This window comes from Phyllobates terribilis, unplaced genomic scaffold (genome assembly GCF_046119375.1).
Source record: "Phyllobates terribilis strain yellow unplaced genomic scaffold, ASM4611937v1 Scaffold_4__5_contigs__length_816908805, whole genome shotgun sequence".
Classification (NCBI taxonomy): Eukaryota; Metazoa; Chordata; class Amphibia; order Anura; family Dendrobatidae; genus Phyllobates; species Phyllobates terribilis.
Window position 1 is genome coordinate 326,354,920 of NW_027362764.1, and position 25,964 is coordinate 326,380,883.

The following is a 25,964-nucleotide window of genomic DNA, read 5'->3' on the forward strand; positions in this document are numbered from 1 at the left end:
GCATGGCCCTTGAAGATCCATTTTCCCTGCCGGAGAGAGACACGACCTTCTATCACAGGGCCCTCTAATACATCAAGACATACAAATCCTACGTCTGACAGCATGGATCTTGAAAGGCAGATCCTAAGTGCTAAGGGTCTATCAGATAGGGTAATATCCACCATCCAGGCTAGTAGAAAGCCAGTTACTTCCGCCAACTACACCAAGGTATGGAGGAAATACTGCACTCATGTTGGAGAGTCCTTAGGAATCTCTTTTCAGCCTGACATTCCTAAGATTCTAGAATTCCTTGAGACTCAGCACACTTAAAGAGTACAGATCTCTGCCCTTAGTGCCTTTTTAGATTACCCACTGGAAGATCATCCGTGGTTGGCAAGATTCACAAAAGCAGTTACTAGGTTAAGACCTATAATCAGGAAATTAGTACCTCCATGGGACCTAAACCTGGTATTACGTGCCTTATGTAAAACCCCCTTTGAACTTCCGGAGGAAACCAGTATCAAATTACTCTCCACGAATACTGCTTTTCTGATAGCCATAACATCAGCGAAGCGAGTAGGAGAGATACATGCTCTGTCAACAACAGATTCTTCTTTAAGCATTCTGGATGACCGATAATAATCTTCAAACTTGACCCATCCCTCCTCCCGAAGGTAGTGTCCTTAAAAAACTTGAATCAGGAAATCATCTTACCATCTTTCTGTCAGCACCCAAAAAATGAGACAGAAAGATTGTTCCACACACTTGACGTCAGAAGCAGAGGCGGACATACCGCCGATGCAGCTGCACAGGGGCCCCGAAGGAGACGGGGCCCGATCAGCTGCTGCAATGTCTGGTTCTCACATACAGCCAGTGGCAACATCTCCACTAAGAGGAGAGGAAGGGGGCCTGTAACTGAGTCATTTGCAGTCAGAAAGGGACCTGCACTCTGCAGAATATGTTAGAAGAGGCCCCCTTTCTCTCCTCTTAGTTGATGCTGTGTTGGCTCTATGCAGGAGCGCAGGATTCCTAGACACGTCCCTGAACACACCACTGGCTTCTCAGCGTTCAGGCACAGGCACGATGGCAGGTCTGCTGTTCTCAGCCAATCCTGTCTCCTGCCTCTTCACAACCTCTGACTGCTGCTGTGAGCAGCCTCCGAGCAGTCAGTACATCTGACAACGCTCATTCCTCCTGAGCAGTTCTGACAAATGAACTGCATGATCAATATTCTCATTAGCTGTCACTCCAATCCCCTCAGCCCTCCTGTAGCTAAGTCCACCCAGTCTACTGAGGGGGCTTTATTGGAAAACGGCTGCACTCATTCAGAATCCATAGCTGCAGTGTGAATTCTGCCTGAGTGGCTCAGTTCCCCAATAAAGCCCCCTTATTGCAGGGGCGGTAAGTGGCTAATGGGGGGGGGGGGGGGGTTGAGGTGATGGCTGATGTTAACATGGGTCAGGCAGCCCAGAACTTCTCAGGAGGAAGGAGAAGTGTAAGATTCTATGAGTGCTCTGAAGCTGTTCTCTGCAGCTCTCAGAGGTAGTGAGGAGGCCAGAGACAGGACTGGCTGAAAGCTGAAGATTTGGCCAGTAGTGGTGATGGATGGAGATCAGACCACCAGGATGCAAATGCTTAAGATGGGGGAATGTTCCTGCCCGAGTGACATCATATGCAAGTATGTATACAGTATGTACCTGTGAAGTTTATATGTATCAATGAGTACTGTGGTTATCTGTGTATGTGTATATACACACAAAGATACCTACAGTACTATATATATAATTGCATTCTATTCAAGATCTGTTTCTCCATTCTTCATACAGGTATGAAACCCAGCGTTCCTCCTACTGTGATTCCCCCATAACTCAGCTGGCTGTATGTGTGTTCTGGTATGTCTCTCACCGAATCACTGCTCTACACCCACCTTTATTTATGACCTTGTTTACTCTGCCTTAAATATCCTGCACTGGCTCAGTGTTAATTATCTGATATAAATGAGCAGTGGCCACTCGTCTCTGGTTCACAGCTGCCTGCATTTTGTAGCAAATATACAGGTGCATCTCACTAAATTAGAATATCATCAAAAAGTTAATTCAGTTCTTCAATATAAAAAGTGAAACTAATATATTATATAGAGTGATTACAAACAGAGTGATCTATTTCAAGTGTTTATTTCTGTTAATGTTGATGATTATGGCTTACAGCCAATGAAAACACAAAAGTCATTATCTCAGTAAATTAGAATACTTTATAACACCAGCTTAAAAAATGTTTTTACAATCTGAAATATTGGCCTACTGAAATGTATGTTCAGTAAATGCACTCAATACCTGCTCGGGGCTCCTTTTGCACCAATTACTGCATCAATGCGGCGTGGTATGGAGGCGATCAGCCTGTGGCACTGCTGAGGTGTTATGGAAGCCCAGGTTGCTTTGATAGCAGCCTTCAGCTCGTCTGCATTGTTGGGTCTGGTGTCTCTCATCTTCCTCTTGACAATATCCCATAGATTCTCTATGGGGTTAAGGTCAGGTAAGTTTGCTGGCTAATCAAGCACAGTGATACTGTTGTTTTTAAACCAGGTATTGGTACTTTTGGCAGTGTGGACAGGTGCCAAGTCCTGTTGGAAAATGGAATTTCCATTTCCAAAAAGCTTGTCGGCAGAGAGAAGCATGAAGTGCTCTAAAATTTCCTAGTAGAAAGCTGCGCCGACTTTGGTCTTGATAAAACAGTGTGGACCTACAACCAGCAGATGACGTGGCTCCCCAAACCATCATTGATTGTGGAAACTTCACACTAGACCTCAAGCAGCTAAGATTGTTTTCCTCTCCACTCTTCCACCAGACTCTGGGACCTTGATTTCCCAATGAAATGCAAAATGTACTTAGTATTTACTTAGTGATAATGACTGCCTTCTGGACATCTATCAAGTCAGCAATCAACCCTTGGATTGTGGAGCCTACTGAAACAGACTAAGGGACATTTTGAATGATTAAGAAGCCATTGTAGGTGTTTTTTGTTAATTATTCTAATTTACTGAGTTAATGACTTATGTGTTTTCATTGGCTGTAAGGCATAATCATCAACATTAATAGAAATAAACACTTGAAATAGATCACTGTTTTTGTAATGACTCTATATAATATATGAGTTTCACTTTTTGTATTGAAGAACAAATAAATTAACTTTTTGATGATATTCTAATTTTGTGAGATGCACCTGTATATTGTGAGCTATGCGTCTGCAAGTGTAATATACAAGTGCAACATAGAAGTGTACTGATGAAATACTCAGCTAAGAATTAGACCAGAATTGAACCTTAAGGGAACTGAAGGAAACTGGATACTCAGTAAGTAAGTAAGGAACTGGTCATCTCTCCTTACATTCTCCCCATCCATCTCACCTCCTCCTCAGAACTGATCCTCAACATACAATCCTGTGTCTACAAACACAGACAGCCACCTCATGCGCTCTCCTGCTCCCACTTTCTCTGCTCCTCCTCAATGCTGGTGATAGCTCTTCAAATCCCGCCCCCCCACCCCGACATCCCCACAGTCACATCTACCTTTCATCCTAGATCGATCACACAGTTTAGCAACCTTTCTAACCTTATACCCATGTGCATAGCCCCCGCTTTCCCAGTCCCACTAACAGGAGCTCTATGGAATGCTCGCACTGTCTGCAACAAACTTTCCTACATACATGATATTTTCATTACTAAAAACTTTCCTCCCTCGACATCACCGAAACCTGGTTCACCCCCTCTGACACAGACTCTCCAGCTGCACTTTCGTAAGGCAGATTCCACCTCTCCCACACACCCCGCCCCAGCAGCAAGCATGGTGGAGGAGTTGGCTTTCTCTTGTCAGATAACTGCTCCTTCTCACATATCCCATTGCCACCGTCCGTAACCCTCCCCTCTTTTGAAGTGCACTGTGTGTGCACCTACTCCCCACCCTCCAACCTTCAACTGGCTGTCATTTACCGCCCCCCAGGGCCAGTTACCACCTTCATAGACAAATGCACCACCTGGCTACTCCATTTCCTTTCCGCTGACATCCTCACTATTATCATGGGTGACTTCAACATCCCCAATGACACTTCCCAATCATCTGTCTCTAAGCTTCTATCCCTCACTTCCTCAATGGTCTTACGCAGCCACTCACAAAGATGGACACACTCTGGACTTCATCTTCACCCGCCTCTGTTCTCTATCTAACCTCTCTAACTCACTTCTTCCTCTTTCTGACCACAACTTAATCACATTCTCTTCCCTCTCCTCTCCAGGTCCACAATCCCACATCCAGAAACTTGCACACACTCGCAGAAATCTCAAACACCTTGACCTATACTCACTCTCTGAATCCCTTATCCCTCTTACAGAAATAAATTCCTTACACGATGCAGATGCTGCTGCTCCTTTATATAACACAACTGCTGCAGCTCTCAATTTGGTCGCCCACCTCACACACACCAAAGCTCGCACAATCAACAGGCAACCCTGGCACACCAGCCTGACTAAAGAATTAAGAAGGGCTTCCAGGGATGCTGAACGGAGATGAAAAAGGTCCCACTCCAACAAGCACTTCACAGCATTCAAACAGTTCCTCACTACTTTCAAGTCCACACTAACTGCAGCAAAACAAAACTACTTCTCATCACTCATATCCTTCCTGTCTCACAACCCTAAACAGATATTCAGTACTTTCAATTCTCTCCTCCATCCCCCAGCTGCCCCTCTCTCCCCACTCATCTCAGCTGAAGACTTAGCCTCATTCTTCAAACAGAAGATTGACAACATAAGTAAAAAGCTTTGGCCATAATTCCCCACAGCCCTTTCTCATAACTACTCAACTCTTCTCCTCCAAAACTAACTTCTCCGCCATTACCGAAGATCAACTTTCCTATTTACTCTCCAAGTCACATCTCATCACCTGTAAACTTGACCCAATCCTGTCCCACCTCACTCCAAAACTCACCGCAGTCTTCATCCTAACCCACCTCTTCAACCTGTCACTAACAACTGGCGTCTTCCCCTCATGCTTCAAACGTACCTCGATCACACCTATCCCCTTGACCCATCCTCTCTGTCTAAATATCGCCTCATCTCACTTCTCCCCTATGCCTCAAAACTACTGGAACACGAAGTCCATTTTGAACTGTCCTCCCACATCTCCTCCTACTCCCTCTTTGACCGCTTACAACCTGGCTTCCGACCGCATCACTCCACTGAAACTGCCCTTACTAAAGTCACTAACGGCCTACTGACCACCAAATCCAAGCGACACTACTCTGCCCTCCTCCTCCTGGACCTGTCATCTGCCTTCGACACTGTGGACTATTCCCTTTAACTAAAGACTCTCATCTCTCGGCATCACAGACTTGGCCCTATCTTGGATCTCCTCATACCTAACAGACCAGACATTCAGCATTTCCCACTAACACACCACCTCCTCATCTCCCCCCCTATTTGTTGCTGTCCTTCAAGGTCCAGTTCTAGGACCCCTGCTCTTCTCAATCTACACCTTTGGGCTGGAACAGCTCATAGAGTCTCACGGCTCAGTATCACCTCTATGCTGATGACACACAGATCTACTTCTATGGACCTGATATCACCTCCTTACTAACAAGAATCCAACAATGTCTGTCCGCTATTTCATCTTTCTTCTCTGCTAGATTCCTAAAACTTAATAGTGATAAAACTGAATTCATCATCTTTCCACCACCTCACTCAACGCCCCCACGTGACCTATCTATCAAAGTCAATGGCTATCCACTCTTCCCCAGTCCTGCAAGCTTGCTGCCTCGGGGTAAACCCTTGACTCTGATCTCTCTTTCAAACCTCATATCCAAGCCCTTTCCACTTCATGCCGACTCCAACTCAAAAATATTTCCCGGATCCATACATTCCTCAACTATGAATCCGCAAAAACACTAGTGCATGCCCTCATTATCTCTCACTTCGACTACTGCAACCTTCTGCTCTGTGGCCTCCCTTCTACCACTCTCACACCCTTGCAATCTTTCCTAAACTCTGCTGCCCGACTAATCCACCTGTCCCCCCCAGCTTTTCCCCCTCCTCTCCCCTCTGTCAATCCCTGCACTGGCTCCCCATTGCCCAGAGACTCAAGTTGAAGACCCTAACCTTGGCATACAAAGCCATACATCTCCATACATCTGTGATCTAGTCTCCCGCTACCTGCCTGGAAGCAACCTCCGATCCTCACAGGATCTCCTTCTCTACTCCCATCTTATCTCCTCTTCCCACAATTGCAAACAAGATTTCTCCGTGCATCCCCCCTACTTTGGAACTTTCTACCCCAACACGTCAGACTCTCACCTACCGTGGAAACTTTCAAAAAGAACCTGAAGGCCTACCTCTTCCGACAAGCCTACAATCTGCAGTAACTCTTGCTGCACGATCAGCTGTTTCCTCACCTACTGTAACCTTACTCCCCCTTCTAGATTCTCTCTCATCCTCTACCAGTCGGTGACTTGTTTTTGTTCAAACTATTGTACTTGTTGTTTTCTACGTATACCTCATTTTCACAAGTATATATATATATGTATCTGAGTGTACAGTAGTTATATCTGTGTGTATATGTACAGTACAGACCAAAAGTTTGGACACACCTTCTCATTTAAAGATTTTTCTGTATTTTCATGACTATGAAAATTGTACATTCACACTGAAGACATCAAAACTATGAATTAACACATGTGGAATTATATACTTAACAAAAAAGTGTGAAACAACTGAAAATATGTCTTATGTTCTAGGTTATTCAAAGTAGCCACCTTTTGCTTTGATGACTGCTTTACACACTCTTGGCATTCTCTTGATGAGCTTCAAGAGGTAGTCACCGGTAATGGTTTTCACTTCACAGGTGTGCCCTGTCAGGTTTAATAAGTGGGATTTCTTGCCTTATAAATGGGGTTGGGACCATCAGTTGTGTGGTACAGAAGTCAGGTGGATACACAGCTGATAGTCCTACTGAATAGACTGTTAGAATTTTCATAATGGCAAGAGAAAAGTAGCAAAGTAAAGAAAAATGAGTGGCCATCATTAGTTTAAGAAATGAAGGTCAGTCAGTCCGAAAAATTGGGAAAACTTTGAAAGTGTCCCCAAGTGCAGTTGCAAAAACCATCAATCGCTCAAAAGAAACTGGCTCACATGAGGAAAGCAAGACCAAGAGTCACCTCTGCTTCTGAGGATAAGTTTATACGAGTCACCAGCCTCAGAAATCGCAGGTTAACAGCAGCTCAGACTAGAGACCAGGTCAATGCCACACAGAGTTCTAGCAGCAGACGCATCTCTATAACAACTGCTAAGAGGAGACTTGGTGCAGCAGGCCTTCATGGTAAAATAGCTGCTAGGAAACCACTGCTAAGGACAGGCAACAAGCAGAAGAGAATTGTTTGGGCTAAAGAACACAAGGAATGGACATTAGACCAGTGGAAATCTGTGCTTTCGTCTGATGAGTCCAAATTTGAGATCTTTGGTTCCAACCACCGTGTCTTTGTGCGACGCAGAAAAGGTGAACGGATGGACTCTACATATCTGGTTCCCACCATGAAGCATGGAGGAGGAGGTGTGATGGTGTGGGGGTGCTTTGCTGTTGACACTTTTGGGGATTTATTTAAAATTGAAGTCATACTGAACCTGCATGGCTACCACAGCATCTTGCAGCGGCATGCTATTCCATCCGGTTTGCGTTTAGTTGGACCATCATTTATTTTTCAACAGGACAATGACCCCAAACACACCTCCAGGCTGTGTAAGGGCTATTTGACCAAGAGGGAGAGTGATCGGGTGCTACGCCAGATGACCTTGCCTCCACAGTCACCAGACCTGAACCCAATCGAGATGGTTTGGGGTGAGCTGGACCGCAGAGTGAAGGCAAAAGGGCCAACAAGTGCTAAGCATCTCTGGGAACTCCTTCAAGATTGTTGGAAGACCATTTCCGGTGATTACCTCTTGAAGCTCATCAAGAAAATGCCAAGAGTGTGAAAAGCAGTCATCAGTCATCAAAGCAAAAGGTGGCTACTTTGAAGAACCTAGAATATAAGACGTATTTTCAGTTGTTTCACACTTTTTTGTTAGTATATAATTCCACATGTGTTAATTCATAGTTTTGATGCCTTCAGTGTGAATGTACAATTTCCATAGTCAAGAAAATACAGAAAAATCTTTAAATGAGAAGGTGTGTCCAAACTTTTGGTCTGTACTGTATATAATAGTTGAAAATATCCAAGTTTCCACCTAATGAAGTTATAAAAATATACTTCTACATTATGGAGTGGTATTCCTATTTATGGAGAGAAATGAATTATAGTGCATTTAACGCCTGAGATTGGGAAGGGGGTGGGGACCTGATGAAGGTTCCTCCCCTGACCTGTTAATCTCACTCCATGGATGAACCTAGGAATAAGGAATTCCATGGAAGGGTGTTTGGGTTATGTAATAATATATTACCTCTCCGTTCATTTATGGACATAGGAATTACCATATGGATATTGTTATTGTAATATAAATGAATTGAGAAATTGTTAACAGGATGGTGTTCCTGATAATGAGAAGTGTGCACTTTTGTATCGTTAATAGAGGATAGGATAAATTATTTAAGCGCGTATTTTGTTCATATTTGAAGATAATCTTCTGGTGGGGTTTCCAATTAGAAAGATGGCGACCGTAGCATTAGAAGTGTAATGCGCATGCCGGGTGACGTCACGATGTGGGTGGACTAGGCTTGCCCCGGTCATGTGACAAAACAATGTCGGTCTCCTGGGAGACATGCGCAGATTGGATTCTGAGACGCCGAGAACAGCGTGGAGGAAGCAGGAAGTGTGGTCATGCATGATTGCTGCAGGGTGAGTCGCAACCTCATATGTATTATTTATAATGTACACCTGGCACTAATAATTATCAATCAAAGCACTTGTCACTTTATGAGAGTTATGGATCATGATATTGATGATAATAATGTACTTGTTTAAAACTTATCACTATGTATGTAATTGAATAGTATTTTGAGATATGCACTTCTGCACTTTTCTAGTGAAATCATGGTTTTGTATAAATTAATTGTAATTATGGAATCACTGTTTGTAACTATATACATTGCACCTTATGCATTTGAACTCTGCTTGAAAAAGGTTCTGTGAACCGAAACGTTGCTTTTTGGACTCATTAAAGTCCATTTTTTCCAATTAATTTTTGGAGTGCTGACTTTTGATATACTATATATACAGTGATGGCCAAAAGTATTGGCACCCCTGCAATTCTGTCAGATAATACTCAGTTTCTTCCTGAAAATGATTGCAATCACAAATTCTTTGGTATTATTCTCTTCATTTAATTTGTCTTCAATGAAAAAACACAAAAAGAATTGTCCTAAAGCCAAATTGGATATAATTCCACACCAAACCTAAAAAAGGGGGTGGACAAAAGTATTGGTACTGTATGAAAAATCATGTGATTACCTGTGGCATCTAACAGGTGTTGGCAATAACTAAATCACACTTGCAGCCAGTTAACATGGATTAAAGTTGACTCCACCTCTGTCCTGTGTCCTTGTGTGTACCACATTGAGCATGGAGAAAAGAAAGAAGACCAAAGAACTGTCTGAGGACTTGAGAAACCAAATTGTGAGGAAGCATGAGCAATCTCAAGGCTACAAGTCCATCTCCAAAGACCTGAATGTTCCTGTGTCTTCTGTGCGCAGTGTCATCAAGAAGTTTAAAGCCCATGGCACTGTGGCTAACCTCCCTAGATGTGGACGGAAAAGAAAAATTGACGAGAAATTTCAACGCAAGATTGTGCGGATGGTGGATAAAGAACCTCGACTAACATCCAAACAAGTTCAAGCTGCCTTGCAGTCCGAGGGTACAACAGTGTCAACCTGTACTATCCGTCGGCGTCTGAATGAAAAGGGACTGTATGGTAGGATACCCAGGAAGACCCCACTTCTTACCCCGAGACATAAAAAAGCCAGGCTGGAGTTTGCCAAAACTTACCTGAGAAAGCCTAAAACGTTTTGGAACAATGTTCTCTGGTCAGATGAGACAAAAGTAGAGCTTTTTGGGAAAAAGCATCAACATAGAGTGTACAGGAAAAAAAAGAGGCATTCAAAGAAAAGAACATGGTCCCTACAGTCAAACATGGCGGAGGTTTCCTGATGTTTTTGGGTTGCTTTGCTGCCTCTGGCACTGGACTGCTTAACCGTGTGCATGACATTATGAAGTCTGAAGACTACCAACAAATTTTGCAGCATAATGTAGGGCCCAGTGTGAGAAAGCTGGGTCTCCCTCAGAGGTCATGGGTCTTCCAGCAGGACAATGACCCAAAACACACTTCCAAAAGCACTATAAAATGGTTTTAGAGAAAGCACTGGAGACTTCTAAGGTGGCCAGCAATGAGTCCAGACCTGAATCCCATAGAACACCTGTGGAGAGACCTCAAAATGGCAGTTTGGAGAAGACACCCTTCAAATATCAGGGACCTGGAGCAGTTTGCCAAAGAAGAATGGTCTACAATTCCAGCAGAGCATTGTAAGAAACTCAATGATGGTTACCGGAAGCAGTTGTTCGCAGTTATTTTGGCTAAAGGTTGTACAACCAAGTATTAGGCTGAGGGTGCCAATACTTTTGTCTGGCCCTTTTTTGGAGTTTTGTGTGAAATGATCATTGATTTGATTTTTGCTCCATTCTCTTTTGTGTTTTTTCCTTGCAAGCAAATTAAATGAAGAGAATACCACCAAAGAATTTGCGACTGCAATCATTTTCAGGAAGAAACCGAGTATTATCTGACAGAATTGCAGGGGTGACAATACATTTTGCCAGCACTGTATATATATATATATTATATATATATATATATATATATACACTGTGTTCCAAATTATTATGCAAATAATATTTTCTCAGATTTTCCCAAATTACCTATATGAATTGCAGTCATTGTAATTTTCCAGTCAAATAACTATTAGAGTACAATTGAAAGGGTTTTGTACAAACTGCCTATGATAACAGTATATTTTTAAAAAAATAAAAAACTCAAACTGCACTCAAAATATATATATATATATATATATATATAATCTCCATCTACAGTACCTGTAGACAGTATGTGTAAGGCTGGGGTCCCACTATCATATGGCATCTGATGCGATATGCTAATGACCCTCGGCTCCTGCTCTACTGTACTGCAAGCGGGAGCCGACTGTCAGTGCTCTGATCCTCTCGCACAGAGAGGATCGCAGCACAGCTGCGGAGGGGATGGAGAAAGTAATTTCTCCATCTCCTCTGTTGCTGGCGTCGGCGGGAATCGGCCTCTGTAGCTGTGGTGTCATTCTTCCTATGATTAATAATTTTTATAGGGCCATCAGAAGAAGTGACATGGCTAGAGGGAAAAGGCGAGCAACAGTTATCCAGAGCAACCACATGCGTCAATTTCCCTCATCAAGGTTTTATTGTTCCTTTTTTTGTTGGTGTATTCCTATTCCCATGCACCCCTTCCCACCTAAAAAAGTGGTTTATGGTTCATGGTTTTTTTTTGTCCTCCTCCTCCACCATATCCACAGAGTCATAACAGAGGCAGTGGAGTGTCCAGAGGGAGGAGATGGCCAACTGTTTCTCTCATTTTTACAAGTCAGCTACAGTTGCCACTTGTCTGGCAGTGCTGCAGCCGCGCTTGCAAGTGCCAGCTCACTGACTGGTTTTCTACCTGCCCACACGCAGTAACTCAAAATGAAATATGTACTTGTCAAAGCTTTGTGAGCAGCAATGGGCCGTAGTTGAATACCAGCTCCAACATGCCTGACTGTATTCCACTCAGCCTCCACACATAACAAGTGATGAGCGGCCATGGATGTAAGACTGCAACCAAGCAACCAAGATGGTGAGTGGCGATGTGATCATAATCACTGTAAACATCCTGCTTCTCTGTCTACTCAAACGCTCCCCGCTCACAATTAAAGAGGAAGGTTTGCATGTGGACCAGGCAAAGATATTTATTTACTTATTTTACTCACTTAATTCTCAATTAATTCCACAGCGCTCCACAGACAGTATTGGCACTGTCCCCATCGGGGCACACAATCTACATTCACTATCAGTATGTCTTTGGAGTGTGGGAGGAAACCGGAGGAAACCCACACAAACACGGAGAGAACATACAAATTCCTTGCAGATGTTGTCCTTGGTGGGATTTGAACCCAGGACAACAGCGCTCCCAGGCTGCGGTGCTAACCACTGAGCCACCATGCCGCCCTAGAGGAAGATAAAGGAAGAAAGTACTCAGGGTGTTCCGTGCTGGGTAATCCCCTGTGTAGGAGGCAGGCGCAGATGTGTCATTGTCATTGCACATTCGCAAGCACATTAAGCAACGACATCCACTTCCTTGTCCCAGAGCAGCATTCAGCTGTCCCTACCACAGGCTTTGAAATGCAAAGAAAATACCCAGTCACCCACCCAGCCACAGGCCCAAACACTAAAGGGGACATTTAAACACTGCTTGCCCTGGAAATAAATCTTGCCATTTAGGCTTGTGGATACTTTGAGTTTCTGCAACCACATAGCGGCGTAAGTCCATTGGTTCTCGGTCCCCATCCGCCACTATTTTTCACAGTGTTCCGTCCCCGCCTTACACCAGCAGGTGTCTCATAACGCCCGTGCCCAGACCAAAGCAGTTACTGTGAATGTCCACCTAATGACAAACACCCTAAGGACCCTAAATAGGCTAAGAGTTGCCTAAATCTGATCCTAATTTGTCTCTCCCTGAACGCGGAAGTTGGCACCTTAAAATTACGCAAAGGCGCCCCCCACTGAACGTCGGCTGGCCCATAAATTTGGGAGGGCAATCAGGTGGCCCTTAACCAAAATTTTGGAGGTCCTTCAAGCGGCGCTCTACAAATAATTTGGGAGGACTCTCAGGTAGCCCTCTACCATACATTTGGGAGGGCCCTCATGCAGCCCTCTACCATAAATTTGTGAAGCAATCAGGCAGCCCTAACTCAATTTTGGGAGTGACTTTTTTTTTTTAATTTAAAAAAGCTGCAATTACTGCATCTTCAGTCAGATCATAAGCTGACAGTGTTGCAATTATCCTAAATTATCTGCCTCATTGGCTCTTTGCTAAATTTTTGGCCAGCAACAATACTGAAATGTTAGGAGGCGAGGGAGAAGGAGAGTCCTCCTTGTAGGGACAGAGAAGTCTTTACTACTGGGAGTTTGGCAGACATGGCTAACTTTCTGTACTGCTGCGTTTCCCATGACCCATGTGTTATGTATTATATGCATTTTGGACAACACTGATTACTGGTTGTTCACCCTTCTCGACCCAAGCTCTGAAGAGAAAACATAAATTTTGGAGGGCCAAAATTTCATGGCCCCCATACAGCCCCTCATTTCATGCCCCCCTGCACAGCCCTTTATTTTATCCCCCCTCTGCACAGGCCTTCATTTTACCCCCCCCCCTCTGCACAGCTCATTTCATTACCCCCGCTGCACAGCCCCTCATCTTATTCCCCCACATCTGCACATCCCCTCATTTTTTCCCACCATCTGCACAACCCCTCATTGTATTCCCTCCATCTGGACAGCTCCTCATTTTATCCCCCATCTCCAGTCCCTCAGCTTATTTCCTTTCATCTGCATAGTCCCTCATTTCATTCCTCCCTCATCTGCATAGTTCCTCAGTTTATTCCCCTTCCACTGCACAGTCTCTCATTTTATTCCCCTATTTGTACAGTCCCTCATCCCATTTTATTCCCTCCCATTAGCACAGCCTCTCCCCTCATTTTATTCCCCTCTCTGCACAGTGCCTCATTTTAATCCCTTCCATCAGCACAGCTCCTCATTTTATCCCCCCTATTGGCACAGCCCCTTCCCTCATTTTGTTCCCCCATCAACACAACCCCCTCTCCTCATTTTATCACCCCACCTTTCTGTGCAGTCCCTCATTTTACGCCCCCTGCACAGTAATATAAGAATTAAAAAAAAAAAAAGCTCATTCTCACATAATTTAGAGAGAGGAATGTGACTAACACTGCTCCCCTGTGTGCCTGCGCCCTGGCCGTCACTGTGCTGGTAGATGACGGGCGACCGCAGATATTCAGCAATTTTTTTTCCAAAGTGCACCCCCTAGCATCCTAGTAAGGGGACTACCCTGGCCAGCCCTCGTCCCGGCCCTGGCATGGATTAAGATTTATGGTGTAAAGCAATGTTCCTCAAATCCGGTCCTTAAGAGCCACCAACAGATCACATTTTCAGGATTTCCTTACTATTGCACAAGTGATGGAATTATCACATGGGCAATACTAAAGAAATCCTGAAAAGATGATTTTTTGATGGCTCTTGAGGACTGGAGTTGGGGAATATTGGTGTAAAGAATGACAGAGAGCATCATTAATTAGATGATTGGGAATCCCCACACCCCAGTTTTGACCCTTTGTCAGAGCTGGGCAAAAATGGTGTGAAAATTCCAAACCCCCCAAAAAATTTGTGCAGTCACATGTTGCATAAAATTTTTAAGACTTTAAAGCTTTGTAAGGGTAAATCCTTTCATGAATAGGAGCCATTTTATTTAAATACCTTGTATAAGAAAAGTAACATTTCATGGCATCACTTTGAATTCAAACTTACTAAATTATTAAATTAAAAGAGCAGCAATCACCTTTGATTTTTTGTGGTACAATTCTCCAATTACATAGAGGAAAAATTATAGTGCAGGAGTTTGTAAAATTGGTTTTCTTAACTTGTAATAAAGAATTTTTCTGTAAAGAGACAGACCAAATAAAGTCCATGCTGCGGGTTGCTTTTCTCCATGCATTCTTCTGTCTCCTCGGGTCCCATGTGCTGTACAGGATTATTCTACAATGCTTTCCCTTGTACTGGAGACAGGAGCCTAGGACACAGAGCATCCTGCTAGTGCATGGATAAGAGTAGCCGGCAACATAGACTTGGAAGTTCGCTATTATTGTGTAAACATTAGTTTCTCCCTATAACTGGAGGAATTATTTATGACATAAACATGTTTCATTTTTTCCTGAGTTCTTGGTTTATAGCATAATTTAGTAGTACAAGTAATTGCTTGCTGGGTCCGTTGCATAATTGTCCCAACTTAGCTCATTTTGTTACCAATAACACATAGTAAACTAAAACACACTGTGAAATATCACTGAAAAATATGTAATTTATGGTTGTGTAGCACCAGACAGTGACAGAAAAACAACATATATTTTAATCCAATATTAAACAGATGCATTATTTTGCATTACAGCTATCACATTCACAAAATTATGCAACTGTCCTGCCTGTCCTTACCTGTAATTAATTTACCTGCAAAACTGTAGCTTTTTATTAAACAGAAGCATATCTGACATAAGGACCATGTAAAATAAATTGTAATTTCAGAAAAAGGTGAAATCACTTGTTAACTTCAAAGAACACTTTTTACCATAATTTTGCTTTAAGTTAAAAATAGATGTTTCACCCAGGAACTGCCTTCCCACCTCCAGAACCGGCTACATTATACGCTAGGCAGCTATTGACATATAAGAGCTGAATCTGAAATGAAATCATGTCATTTTACTTATTTTTTCTTAAAGCATTACAGGACTGATACATCAAATCTTTTACATCAGAAAAAAGGCATAAAAGCTTTAAAAAGTTGCAATTTTAAAGCAGTATGGCTGAAATAGGTGGAGCTGGGGAGGAGCCAGGATGGGATGGAGCAAGGCTACACCCTCACATCAAATGCATTAAAAATGCTGAATGCTTTTTTTTTTTAATCCAGAAATGCAACTTCAGTATAGCATTATTGGCAAGGTGCACGCCACAGAAAAGAGGTGCTGAAATTATTAAGTGGCGAGCACCTGAATTCGGTGCTGCGTACTCCAGTGAGCCCTTCATTAAGACTGGTGAGTGCAATGCCAGTTTTAATTAATCAGCTCTTATGTGATCTGTACAGGAAGACAAAAAATCATAACAGAGCATCCACAATAAAGTTGCAACAAATAAATAATATATTATATGTATAATATACATATATAGTTATATGTATATAAACAAACAAAAAAAATAACTTACGTCAATTGCATCTCTTTCAAAAATGCGGAGCTGCAGAAAAAGGTCAAGTTTAACTTTTCTTTCTTGGAAAAGCTCCTCCATTTGAGATTGAGCTTCATCCAACTGCTGGAGAACGCTTTCGATATGATTAATAGAGCTGTTGTGTGGAGCTTTGTTACTGGAAAGTGCACAATCCCTTAAAAGGAGAAAAAAAGCACACTGTTTAGCTTGATCAGTTATCAAATGTAACATTAAATAGTTTAAAGGGGTTGTCCACTACTAGGACAACCCATTCTTGATAAAAATGTTTGGCCCCGATAAAATAAAAAAGGCTATACTCACCTCCCGTGCCGGGGCTCGCGGTCCCGGGCTGCTGTGCCATTGTTGTGACACATGACATCGGCGCCCAATCAGCACTGGCGTCACTGTCTCCACCTTCAGACAAATCGAACATGAAGAGGAAGTCAGGGCTGTGGCTAATCTCGGGCTTCCTCTTCATGCTCAATTGACAGGAGGCGGGAACTTTGGGATTGCTGTTGATTGGGCACCGGTGTCACAGCAACAGCACTGGAGCCCCAGGGAGTGTCAGTGCTGACATTGCGGAAACAGCGCCTGCATGGGAGGTGAGTATACACTGTGTTCCAAATTATTATGCAAAGAATATTTTCTCAGATTTTCCCAAATTATCTATATGAATTGCAGTCATTGTAATTTTCCAGTCAAATAACTATGAGTACAATTGAAAGGTTTTTGTACAAACTGCCTATGATAACAGTATATTTTTAAAAAAATAAAAAAGTCAAACTGCACTCAAAATGCATGTTCCAAATTATTATGCACAGCAGAGTTTTCAACCTTTTCATTTTAATAAAGAACAAAAAAATGGTCATTTTTGAAATTATAAGCATTAGCCGGTTATTACAAACTGAATTCAAACCGTTTTCAACTCAAAACTTTATTCTAGGTGATGTTCCATTCGCACATAGGACCCCTTGTCTGAAAGAAGCTTTCAGTTTGTAATAACCGGCTAATGCTTATAATTTCAAAAATGACCATTTTTTTGCTCTTTATTAAAATGAAAAGGTTGAAAACTCTGCTGTGCATAATAATTTGGAACAAGCATTTTGAGTGCAGTTTGAGTTTTTTATTTTTTTAAAAATATCCTGTTATCATAGGCAGTTTGTACAAAAACCTTTCAATTGTACTCTAATAGTTATTTGACTGGAAAATTACATGACTGCAATTCATATAGGTAATTTGGGAAAATCTGAGAAAAAATTATTTGCATAATAATTTGGAACACAGTGTAAGCTTTATTCTTTTATGGGGGCCAATCGAGGGGTATTAGCAGGAGATGTCCAAGTAGTGGACAACTTCTTAAATGACAAGCATATATTTTAAATTAGGTGTGCAAAACTATGCCATTCTGTGAGGCCTCAAATAAAACAGCTTGGTCTGTTTTTAGGGGCAAAGTAAAAATGATATGTTACCTTTATTTTGTGGGTCAGTACTATTATTATGACATCAAATTAAGAGTATGTGTACATGGCATCTTTAAGATGCTGGCGCACCCGCTATGGTATTTCTAGGTGAATCCTCTTTTGGAAAAACCCATCGGTGTACATATCTATCCTATCTCATTATCTATCTGTCTGTCTATCTAACAAAATGAAAAAAAAATAAATAAATAACGTTATGAAGGTATCCGGCTGCCTTACTGAAAGCACGGCTCCTGGGAGAAAATTAACTTTATTTCTCCCGGGAGACGCCGGCTTTCAGTCACACAGGTGTGCCAGTGCATCTACAGTAACCATGCTCTGGAACTTTGACTTACAATCTGCTCATCGTTGCACAGCAAACTGTCAGCTAGTGCTGGGAAGTGTTTACAGCTGCGGCTGACTGAGCTGCGAGCAGTGACTAAAGCCGCACCAGCACATCTGTAGACGGAAGGCTGGGAGAAGAAAAGTTAATTTTCTCCTAAATGCCTTACTTTGGCTACAGCTGCCAGGCACATTCTTAACATTAACATGCATATTAACCCTATAAACCCAGGTTAATGGCACTATCTTACCTGACAGGTTCCCAGTAAATAACAAAAATTGCTAAGTACATTAACTGGTAATTTTATTTCAGGAGCCCATGACTCCATGATGAAAGAGGGTCCACCTCCAAGGAGAGGAAACATGTGGATACAAAAAGAAAAAAAACTCTGACCATTACTCAGTGAAAGGGGTCGCCTTTATATGGTTCGTTTATACTTTTTTTTTCAGCAGCACCGAGTGAGATAACCCTCACCATAAAATATAGATGAAAAAGGAGGGAATGTAGGGGTGCTGTCATGGGCTCTGGAGAATTAAATTACTAATTTGTGTAGTTATTTTTCCCTTCACCCCTGAAAGCACCAAGGGAGATTAGCGAGGAATTATCCCTTAAGGTAGGAACATCGCCTGCAACACTTTACGCCCACAATCAAATTAGAAAAAGTCAAGAGATCAGGTCTGTAGGGTCAGAAAAAAATTGATGGAGACCAAGTGATTGCTTTACATACAGGTCTATCTCACAAAATTAGAATATCATCAAAATGTTAATATACTTCAGTTCTTCAATACAAAAAGTGAAACTCATATTATATAGAGTCATTACAAACAGAGTGATCCATTTCAAGTGTTTATTTCTGTTAATGTTAATGATTATGGCTTACAGCCAATGAAAACACAAAAGTCATTATCTCAGTAAATTAGAATACTTTATAACAACAGCTTGAAAAATTATTTTAAAATCCGAAATGTTGGCCTAATGAAATGTAGGTTCAATACATGCACTCAATACTTGGTTGGGGCTCCATCTGCATCAATTACTGCATCAATGCGGCATGGCATGGAGGCAATACGCCTGTGGCACTGCTGAGGTGTTATGGAAGCCCAGGTTGCTTTGATAGCAGCATTCAGTTCATCTGCATTGTTGGGTCTGGTGTCTCTCATCTTCCGCTTCACAATACCCCATAGATTTTTTATGGGGTTAAGGTCAGGCGAGTCAGGCTGCGAGACCTCAAGCAGCTTGGATTGTGGCCTCTCCTCTCTTCCTCCAGACTCTGGGACCTTGATTTCCAAATGAAATGCATAATTTACTTGGCATTTACTTAGAGTGTCAATGACTGCCTTCTGGACAACTGTCAAGTCTGCAGTCTTCCCCATGATTGTGGAGCCTACTGAAACTGACGAAGGGACCCTTTTAAATGCGTAGGAAGCCTTTGCAGGTGTGTATTGTTAACTATTCAAATTTACTGAGATAATGATTTTTGTGTTTTCATTGGCTGTAAGCCATAATCATCAACATTAACAGAAATAAACACTTGAAATAGATCACTCTGTTTGTAATGACTTTATAATACACGAGTTTCACTTTTTGCATTGAAGAACGGAAATAAATTAACTTTCTGATGATATGCTAATTTTGTGAGATGCACCTGTATAGAATCCACGGAAGCCTCTGCCTTCTCTACCCAAGTTGTGGCTATAGTGGAATGAGCAGTAATACGCCCTGGGTCCAAAGGAGAAGAAGAGTTGTAGTCCACCATAATAGTCTGTTTAACTCACCTAGCTATATTCCTCCAACTAGCCGCTTTGACTTTGATACTCCAAACTGAGCAAAAAAGGAATTAGTCTAATAATATTTTTTATTTCTATAGCGCCAACATATTCCACCATGCTTTCGATTTTAGAGGGGGGTGTACAGACAAAGATGTTGTAGCGCCTGCATGTTGGCCTCCTCTCTGTCTCCCGCTTCTCTTCCTGCTGCTCTGTCTGTGAGTGCCCGCGCACAGATCCCCGGGCACTGTGCTTAGGGCACGCGTGCGGCCCCTTTAAGAAGTAGGGAACACGTATGCCGTCCTAATATGTGCCTGGATAATGGCCAGAGGACAGCTGATATTTAAGGCACCTCCTCCAAAATGGAGGTGCCTGTGCAACATTGTAGTTTGCTTGCATTAAACTGCCTCTCCGTTCTCAGATTCCCGTGCTGCCCGCCATCCAGCCTATCAGCCGTACCCGCTGGTCTGACCACCAGCAGTGCCCGCTTGCCTTCCTACCAGCCGTTAATGCCTGTCATCCAGCGCTGCCAGTCCATCCGCTGCCAGATCCGTGGGAGTCGCCAGCCTTTGCACAAAGTCGGTCCCAGAGTGGCACCTGGTCCACCTTCCCAGTCCCTCCTTGGTTCACGGAGTTGACTAAGCCGCCATGTAGCCAGTGTCGGTCCTGGTGGGCACTTAGTTAAGCCCCTCTGGTCCCTCCTTGTACCATGGCACAGTGGTTCCACCATCCGGACCCGTAACAGATATAACCTCAGGATATCTAATAACACATCTCCTCACGTCTAGGAAATTAAACTCACGTTTTTTTCTGATTTAGGATGATCACATAAGGAGGGAAGTACTATCTCCTGGGACCTATGAAATTCAGTCAAAACTATAGAAAGTTTTGACTAAACAACCATAGCCAGGACTGATGTTATGACAATTCAGTCTTCTAGAATAATCATGTATGGGAGGGGAAATGGATATTGCATGAAGTTCTGCAATGCGCCCAGTGGATGTAATCGTAATTCAAAAACTTTTTCGTGTCAGGGATTTAAAAGGAACCTGCCAGCAAGGCCCACCCTACCCATTTTCTCCTCTCCTTTTCCCTAACCCGTATTATTTTTATTGTATTATTCATTTTTTAAATCATTTTTATTTTTTAAGTTTGTATATTGGGAAATATACAGCAGATGAAATAAGAATTGACCATGTCACAAATTTTCTAAGTAAATATACTTCTAAAGGTGTTATTGACATGAAATTCTCACCAGATGTTGGTAACAAACTATCCAATCCACACAAGCAAAGAAATAAAACCATAGACATCCATGAATTAAGTTAATGTGTAGTAATGAGATGTCACAGGGAAAAATTATTGAACACACATACTGAAATTTATTTAATACTTTGTACAAAAGCCTTAGTTGGGGGTGACAGCTTCAAGCCGCCTCCTGTAATGAGAAACTAGTCGCATACATTGCTCAGGTGTGATTTTGGCCCATTCTTACACACAAACTATCTAAAAATCCTGAAGGCTCCTATGAACTATGATGTTTAGTTCCTTCCATAAATTTATTATTGGTTTTACGTCATGTAATTGGCTGGGCCATTTTAGAAGTTTTCTTTTCTTTCTCTGAAACTTTACTTTACTTGGCTGTGTGTCTGGGATCATTATTCTGTTGAAATGTCTTTCCTCGTTACATCTTCATCATTCTGGTAGATGGCAGCAGATTTTTATCAAGAGTACCTCTAAACATTTATCCATTCATCTTTCCTTCAACAGCATGAAGTTTGCCAGTGCCGTATGCTGAAAAACAACTCCACAACATGATGTTCCCATCTCCCAATTTCACTGTTGGTGTTTTGGTGTGATATGCAGTGCCTAGTGGCCTCCAAACATGGTGTGTATTATGGCATTCAAAGATTTAAATTTTGGTGTCATCTGACCAGACTATATTGTCCCAGTATTTCACAGGCTGGTCTAAATGTTGCTAAGTAAACTTTAAATGCGCTTGAACATGCTTTTTGCTCAGCAATAGAGACTTGTGTGGTGAGTCTGCACTTAGGTCATGGAGGTTGAGTGTATTACTTGCAGTTTTCTTTGAAAATATTGTACCTGTTGATTCCAAGTCTTTCTGTAGCTCACCATATGTGGTCCTTGGCACTTGGACAACTCTTCTGATAATTATTTTCACTCCTCTGTCTGAAATCTTGCGGGAAGCCCCTGGTTATGGCCGGTTTATAGTGAAATGATTAGAAGTTCATCTGTAACCAAAACCATAAGTATACAAAGAAAATGATGAAGTCCGCTCACCTATAATCTCGTTCCCAGTGTTTCCTCCTTTCTGATCGGATAGCAGCAGGCTGCTGCATCGAACACAACTTCAGACCAAAATCCAGCGAGTGAGGAGACTCCACCGGTGTGGTGTAATTAAAATTTCCATTTATTTGAAGAATGATAGTTCCATAAAAAAAAGCACTTACAAAAAGAGCCAATTCACACCATATGGGCAAACAGAGTAAAAAAAACGCTACGCGTTTCGGCTTAGAAAAGCCTTAATCATGGTACATACATTGGAATACAGGCAGGGTATACAGGCAGGGTATAAATACAAAAGAACAGCAAACTGACAAAGGAAGTCCAATCAGTTAAGTAATTCATTCTTGTGACGTTCAGGTGTTACATCTTCGTTTCCAAGTTGGAGACAGGCTTTTTTCTTTTTGTGGTTATTTAATGCTACAGATGTTATAATAAAAGTCCTGACATTTAAGTTTCTGGCAAGAGAATTGATGAACTAAACTGGTCAACTCCCACTGTGGGAAATTTTTTATTCAGCTATACATACATATATTTCATTGGTATACATTGTGCTTCGTATACTTATTACTGTTTCCAACATGCAGAATCTATACTGTTCAGCTAATTTGTTTCAATTCTCTTGCCAGAAACTTCAATGTCAGAACTTTTATTATAACGTCTGTAGCATTAAATAACCACAAAAAAAGAAAAAAGCCTGTCTCCAACTAGGAAACGAAGATGTAACACCTGAATGTCACAAGAATTAATTACTTAACTGATTGGACTTCCTTTGTCAGTTTGCTGTTCTATTGTATTTATACCCTGCCTGTATTCCAATGTATGTACCATGATTAAGGCTTTTTAAGCCGAAATGCGTAACGTTTTTTTTTTACTCTGTTTGCCCATATGGTGTGAATTGGCTCTTTTTGTAAGTGCATTTTTTATGGAACTATCATTTTTCAAATAAATGGAAATTTTAATTACACCACACCGCTGGAGTCTCCTCACTCGCTGGATTTTGGTCTGAAGTTAAAACCATCAGTATGGTTTGCAACAATGAGGTTGCAAAGGTTTTGCGACAGCTCACTAGTTTTACCCATCTCGTTAAGCAACTTTAGGTACTCTTCAGTCCTCTACCTATTCCACAAGAGCCTTCAGCTGAGATCTCTATGGCCTTTGTTACTGGTCTTCCTGAAGTGAACGGGTTCATTACTATCTGGGTCGTAGTGGACAAATTCTTTAAAATGTCTCATTTTTTGTCCTTGCCAGATCTTCTCTCTGTTCCACAGTTGGCTCAAATGTTTTTTAAATAAAATTCCCGGCTCCATTGTCTTCCAGCTTGTCACGCAAGCGCATGGCACATGTGGTTCTTAGACCTACTGTGACACAGGGCCGGGCTTACCTAGGAGAGGCTTAGATAAGCGACTGCCTGGTTTTCATCTCTGACTCAATGTCGGATACTGACATGGAGTCACAGACAGGGCTGGATTCGGATACTGGAACAGACTACAACAGTATGGACTCAGGGACACTAACCAGGACAGATACAGGTGCATGTTCAAGTACAGCCGGAACAGTCACAAGTTCAGATATTACCGATGCAGCTTCAGGGTTCAGGTACTACTTAAGCGACCCATTAGCTGGGTGCATTTTCACAATGCAAGCTGCCCCTTTAAGAACAGGGGAGCACGTGCACACTAGGCGCGCTGCCGGGAAGAATGTACAGAACGCTGAGAACATGAAACAGGGATGGGGAGCTCACCGCGTGGCTGGGACGGTGAGTATGTCGGTGCGCCTCCATATAGAGGAGGCAGGGGAACAATGCAGAGGCACAGGCAATAGTGTTACACAGCTCATATAGTCCCTGACTGTAGTGTCCAATATGTTTATACAGATTTTGGAGAGCACTTGGCAAGAACTTAACATTTCCCTGGACTTCTCAGGTTATCCAACCAAAGTAATGGGCAGACTGAAATAATTAATCAGTCCATGAAGCAGTATTTACCAAATTCTCCTACTCCCAACCAAGATAACTGGCCAGAACAGCTTTATTGGGCAGAATTTGCCTATAGGAATTCAGTTTCAGAGTCTCCTGGGAAATCTCCATTTGTTATAGTGTTTGGCCAAGAACCTCATCTACCTCTGCCTATTCCATCTAAAGGCCTATTTCTGGCTGTGAACAGAATCTATCAGGATATCCATACCATCTGGACTGAGGTACGAGCTAATTTAGCTGCAGTAAAAGCTAAGCCGAGTGCACCAGAGATAAGGTATGTCTCGCTACTAAAAGCATTCGTTTAGAGACTCGCTGCAATAAAATGGCTCCCAAGTTCATTTGCCCATTCCAAATTATTCAGCAAATAAATCTGGTCACTTTCGATCTTACAGTTGTGCTCAAAAGTTTACATGCCCCAGCAGAATTTTCCTTCCTTTGCTTTGTTTCAGAGAATATGAATGATAACAATTTTTTTTTTCTTCACTCATGGTTATTGGTTGGGTGAAGCCATTTATTGTCAAACTACTGTGTTTTCTCTTTTTAAATCTTAATTAGAGATGAGCGTTGTTCGACTCGAACTGTTCGCCAATCTCAAATTCGAGCTGTTTTGGGCGGTGTTCGAGCCGTTCGGCGAACACGAACGATTTGAGAAAAATTCGGCTGTTCGAGGTTATGTTCGATAACTGTTCATGCACCAAAATCATAACTGGATTTTTTCTCAGTAATGATGAAAATTAATGTTAATACGCAGTTTGAGTGTACAGCGGGGCAGGGGGAGGGGCAGGGGATGGATCTCTGCAGGAATAATGAAGATCTCCATTTTTTTTTCTCTTTCCCGCATTTACAGTGGGGAGGTGTAATCTGTCAGCCTATCAGCAGCGCACACACGGAGCGAAGTGCTTTTTTTCACACAAGCAAGGGCATGTGTCATTGGCAGTGTATGTCACATGTCCTTGCCCTATAAGACCAAGCCATTGTCCCCGTCGCCACCATTTTCTCACTGCTGCAGCTGCGTGTTAGACGGCACCGCTGTTGCTGTGTGCGCTATACCTTGTTAATTTCAAGCCAATTTTCGCACAAATCTACAGATAGCTTGGGAGTAGGGAATAGTTGTGATTGCAGTCCTTTTAAGGACTAGGTTACAGCATTTCCTACGACTTTTATCAGGCAGGTCTGTGCTCTTAAATAGATAGATTGTGGGAGTAAAGACTAATTGTAATTGCAGTCCTTTTCAGGACTAGGTTACATCAGTTCCTATCAGTTTTTGCCAGGCAGGTCTGTGCCAGTGCTGTGCAAGTTTTTTTCACAGCATTTGGCTGAATCTAGCAAAGCTAATCCTTTTTGGCCTGTTGCAGAGTGTGTTAGTCAGTGGAGTAGCCTATCTGTCTTGCAAGATATACCAGCTGTTTATAGAATACCAATTTTTTTACTGCACCTAGTGAAGTAAAATCTTTTGGGCATAGCATCATTCTATTAGTCCATCTATACTGACCTCCATCTGGTTGCAAACTGAATATAATTTTTTTCTGCATCTAGCTCTGAAAAAATATTTGGGCTTCTAGCAGTGTGTGGGACTTGTTCTATTAGTCCATCTATACTGACCTCCATCAGGTTGCAAACTGAATATAATTTTTTTCTGCATCTAGCTCTGAAAAAATATTTGGCCTTCTAGCAGTGTGTGTGACTTGTTCTATTAGTCCACCTATACTGACCTCCATCAGGTTGCAAATTCAAAATAATTTTTTGTCTGCATCTAGCTCTGAAAAAATATTTGGCCTTCTAGCAGTGTGTGGGACTTTCTCTATTAATCCATCTATACAGACCTCCATCAGGTTGCAAACTGAATATATTTTTTTTCTGCATCTACCTCTGAAAAAATATTTGGGCTTCTAGCAGTGTGTGGGACTTGTTCTATTAGTCCATCTATACTGACCTCCATCAGGTTGCAAACTGAATATAATTTTTTTCTGCATCTAGCTCTGAAAAAATATTTGGCCTTCTAGCAGTGTGTGGGACTTTCTCTATTAGTCCATCTATACTGACCTCCA

The 25,964-nt window shown here is 42.1% G+C and overlaps 1 protein-coding gene across 7 annotated transcripts in view; it reads right to left on the minus strand.

Moving 5' to 3' along the window:
• The window catches only part of LOC141265383 (triple functional domain protein-like), a 1,868,493-nt gene that overhangs the window by 1,175,171 nt on the left and 667,358 nt on the right, over positions 1-25,964 (minus strand). For all 7 annotated transcript variants that reach the window (XM_073678400.1, XM_073678401.1, XM_073678399.1 and 4 more), the window contains one exon: positions 16,069-16,243. In XM_073678400.1, the coding sequence (XP_073534501.1) occupies positions 16,069-16,243 (175 nt within the window). The remainder of the gene's footprint in view (positions 1-16,068; positions 16,244-25,964) is intronic.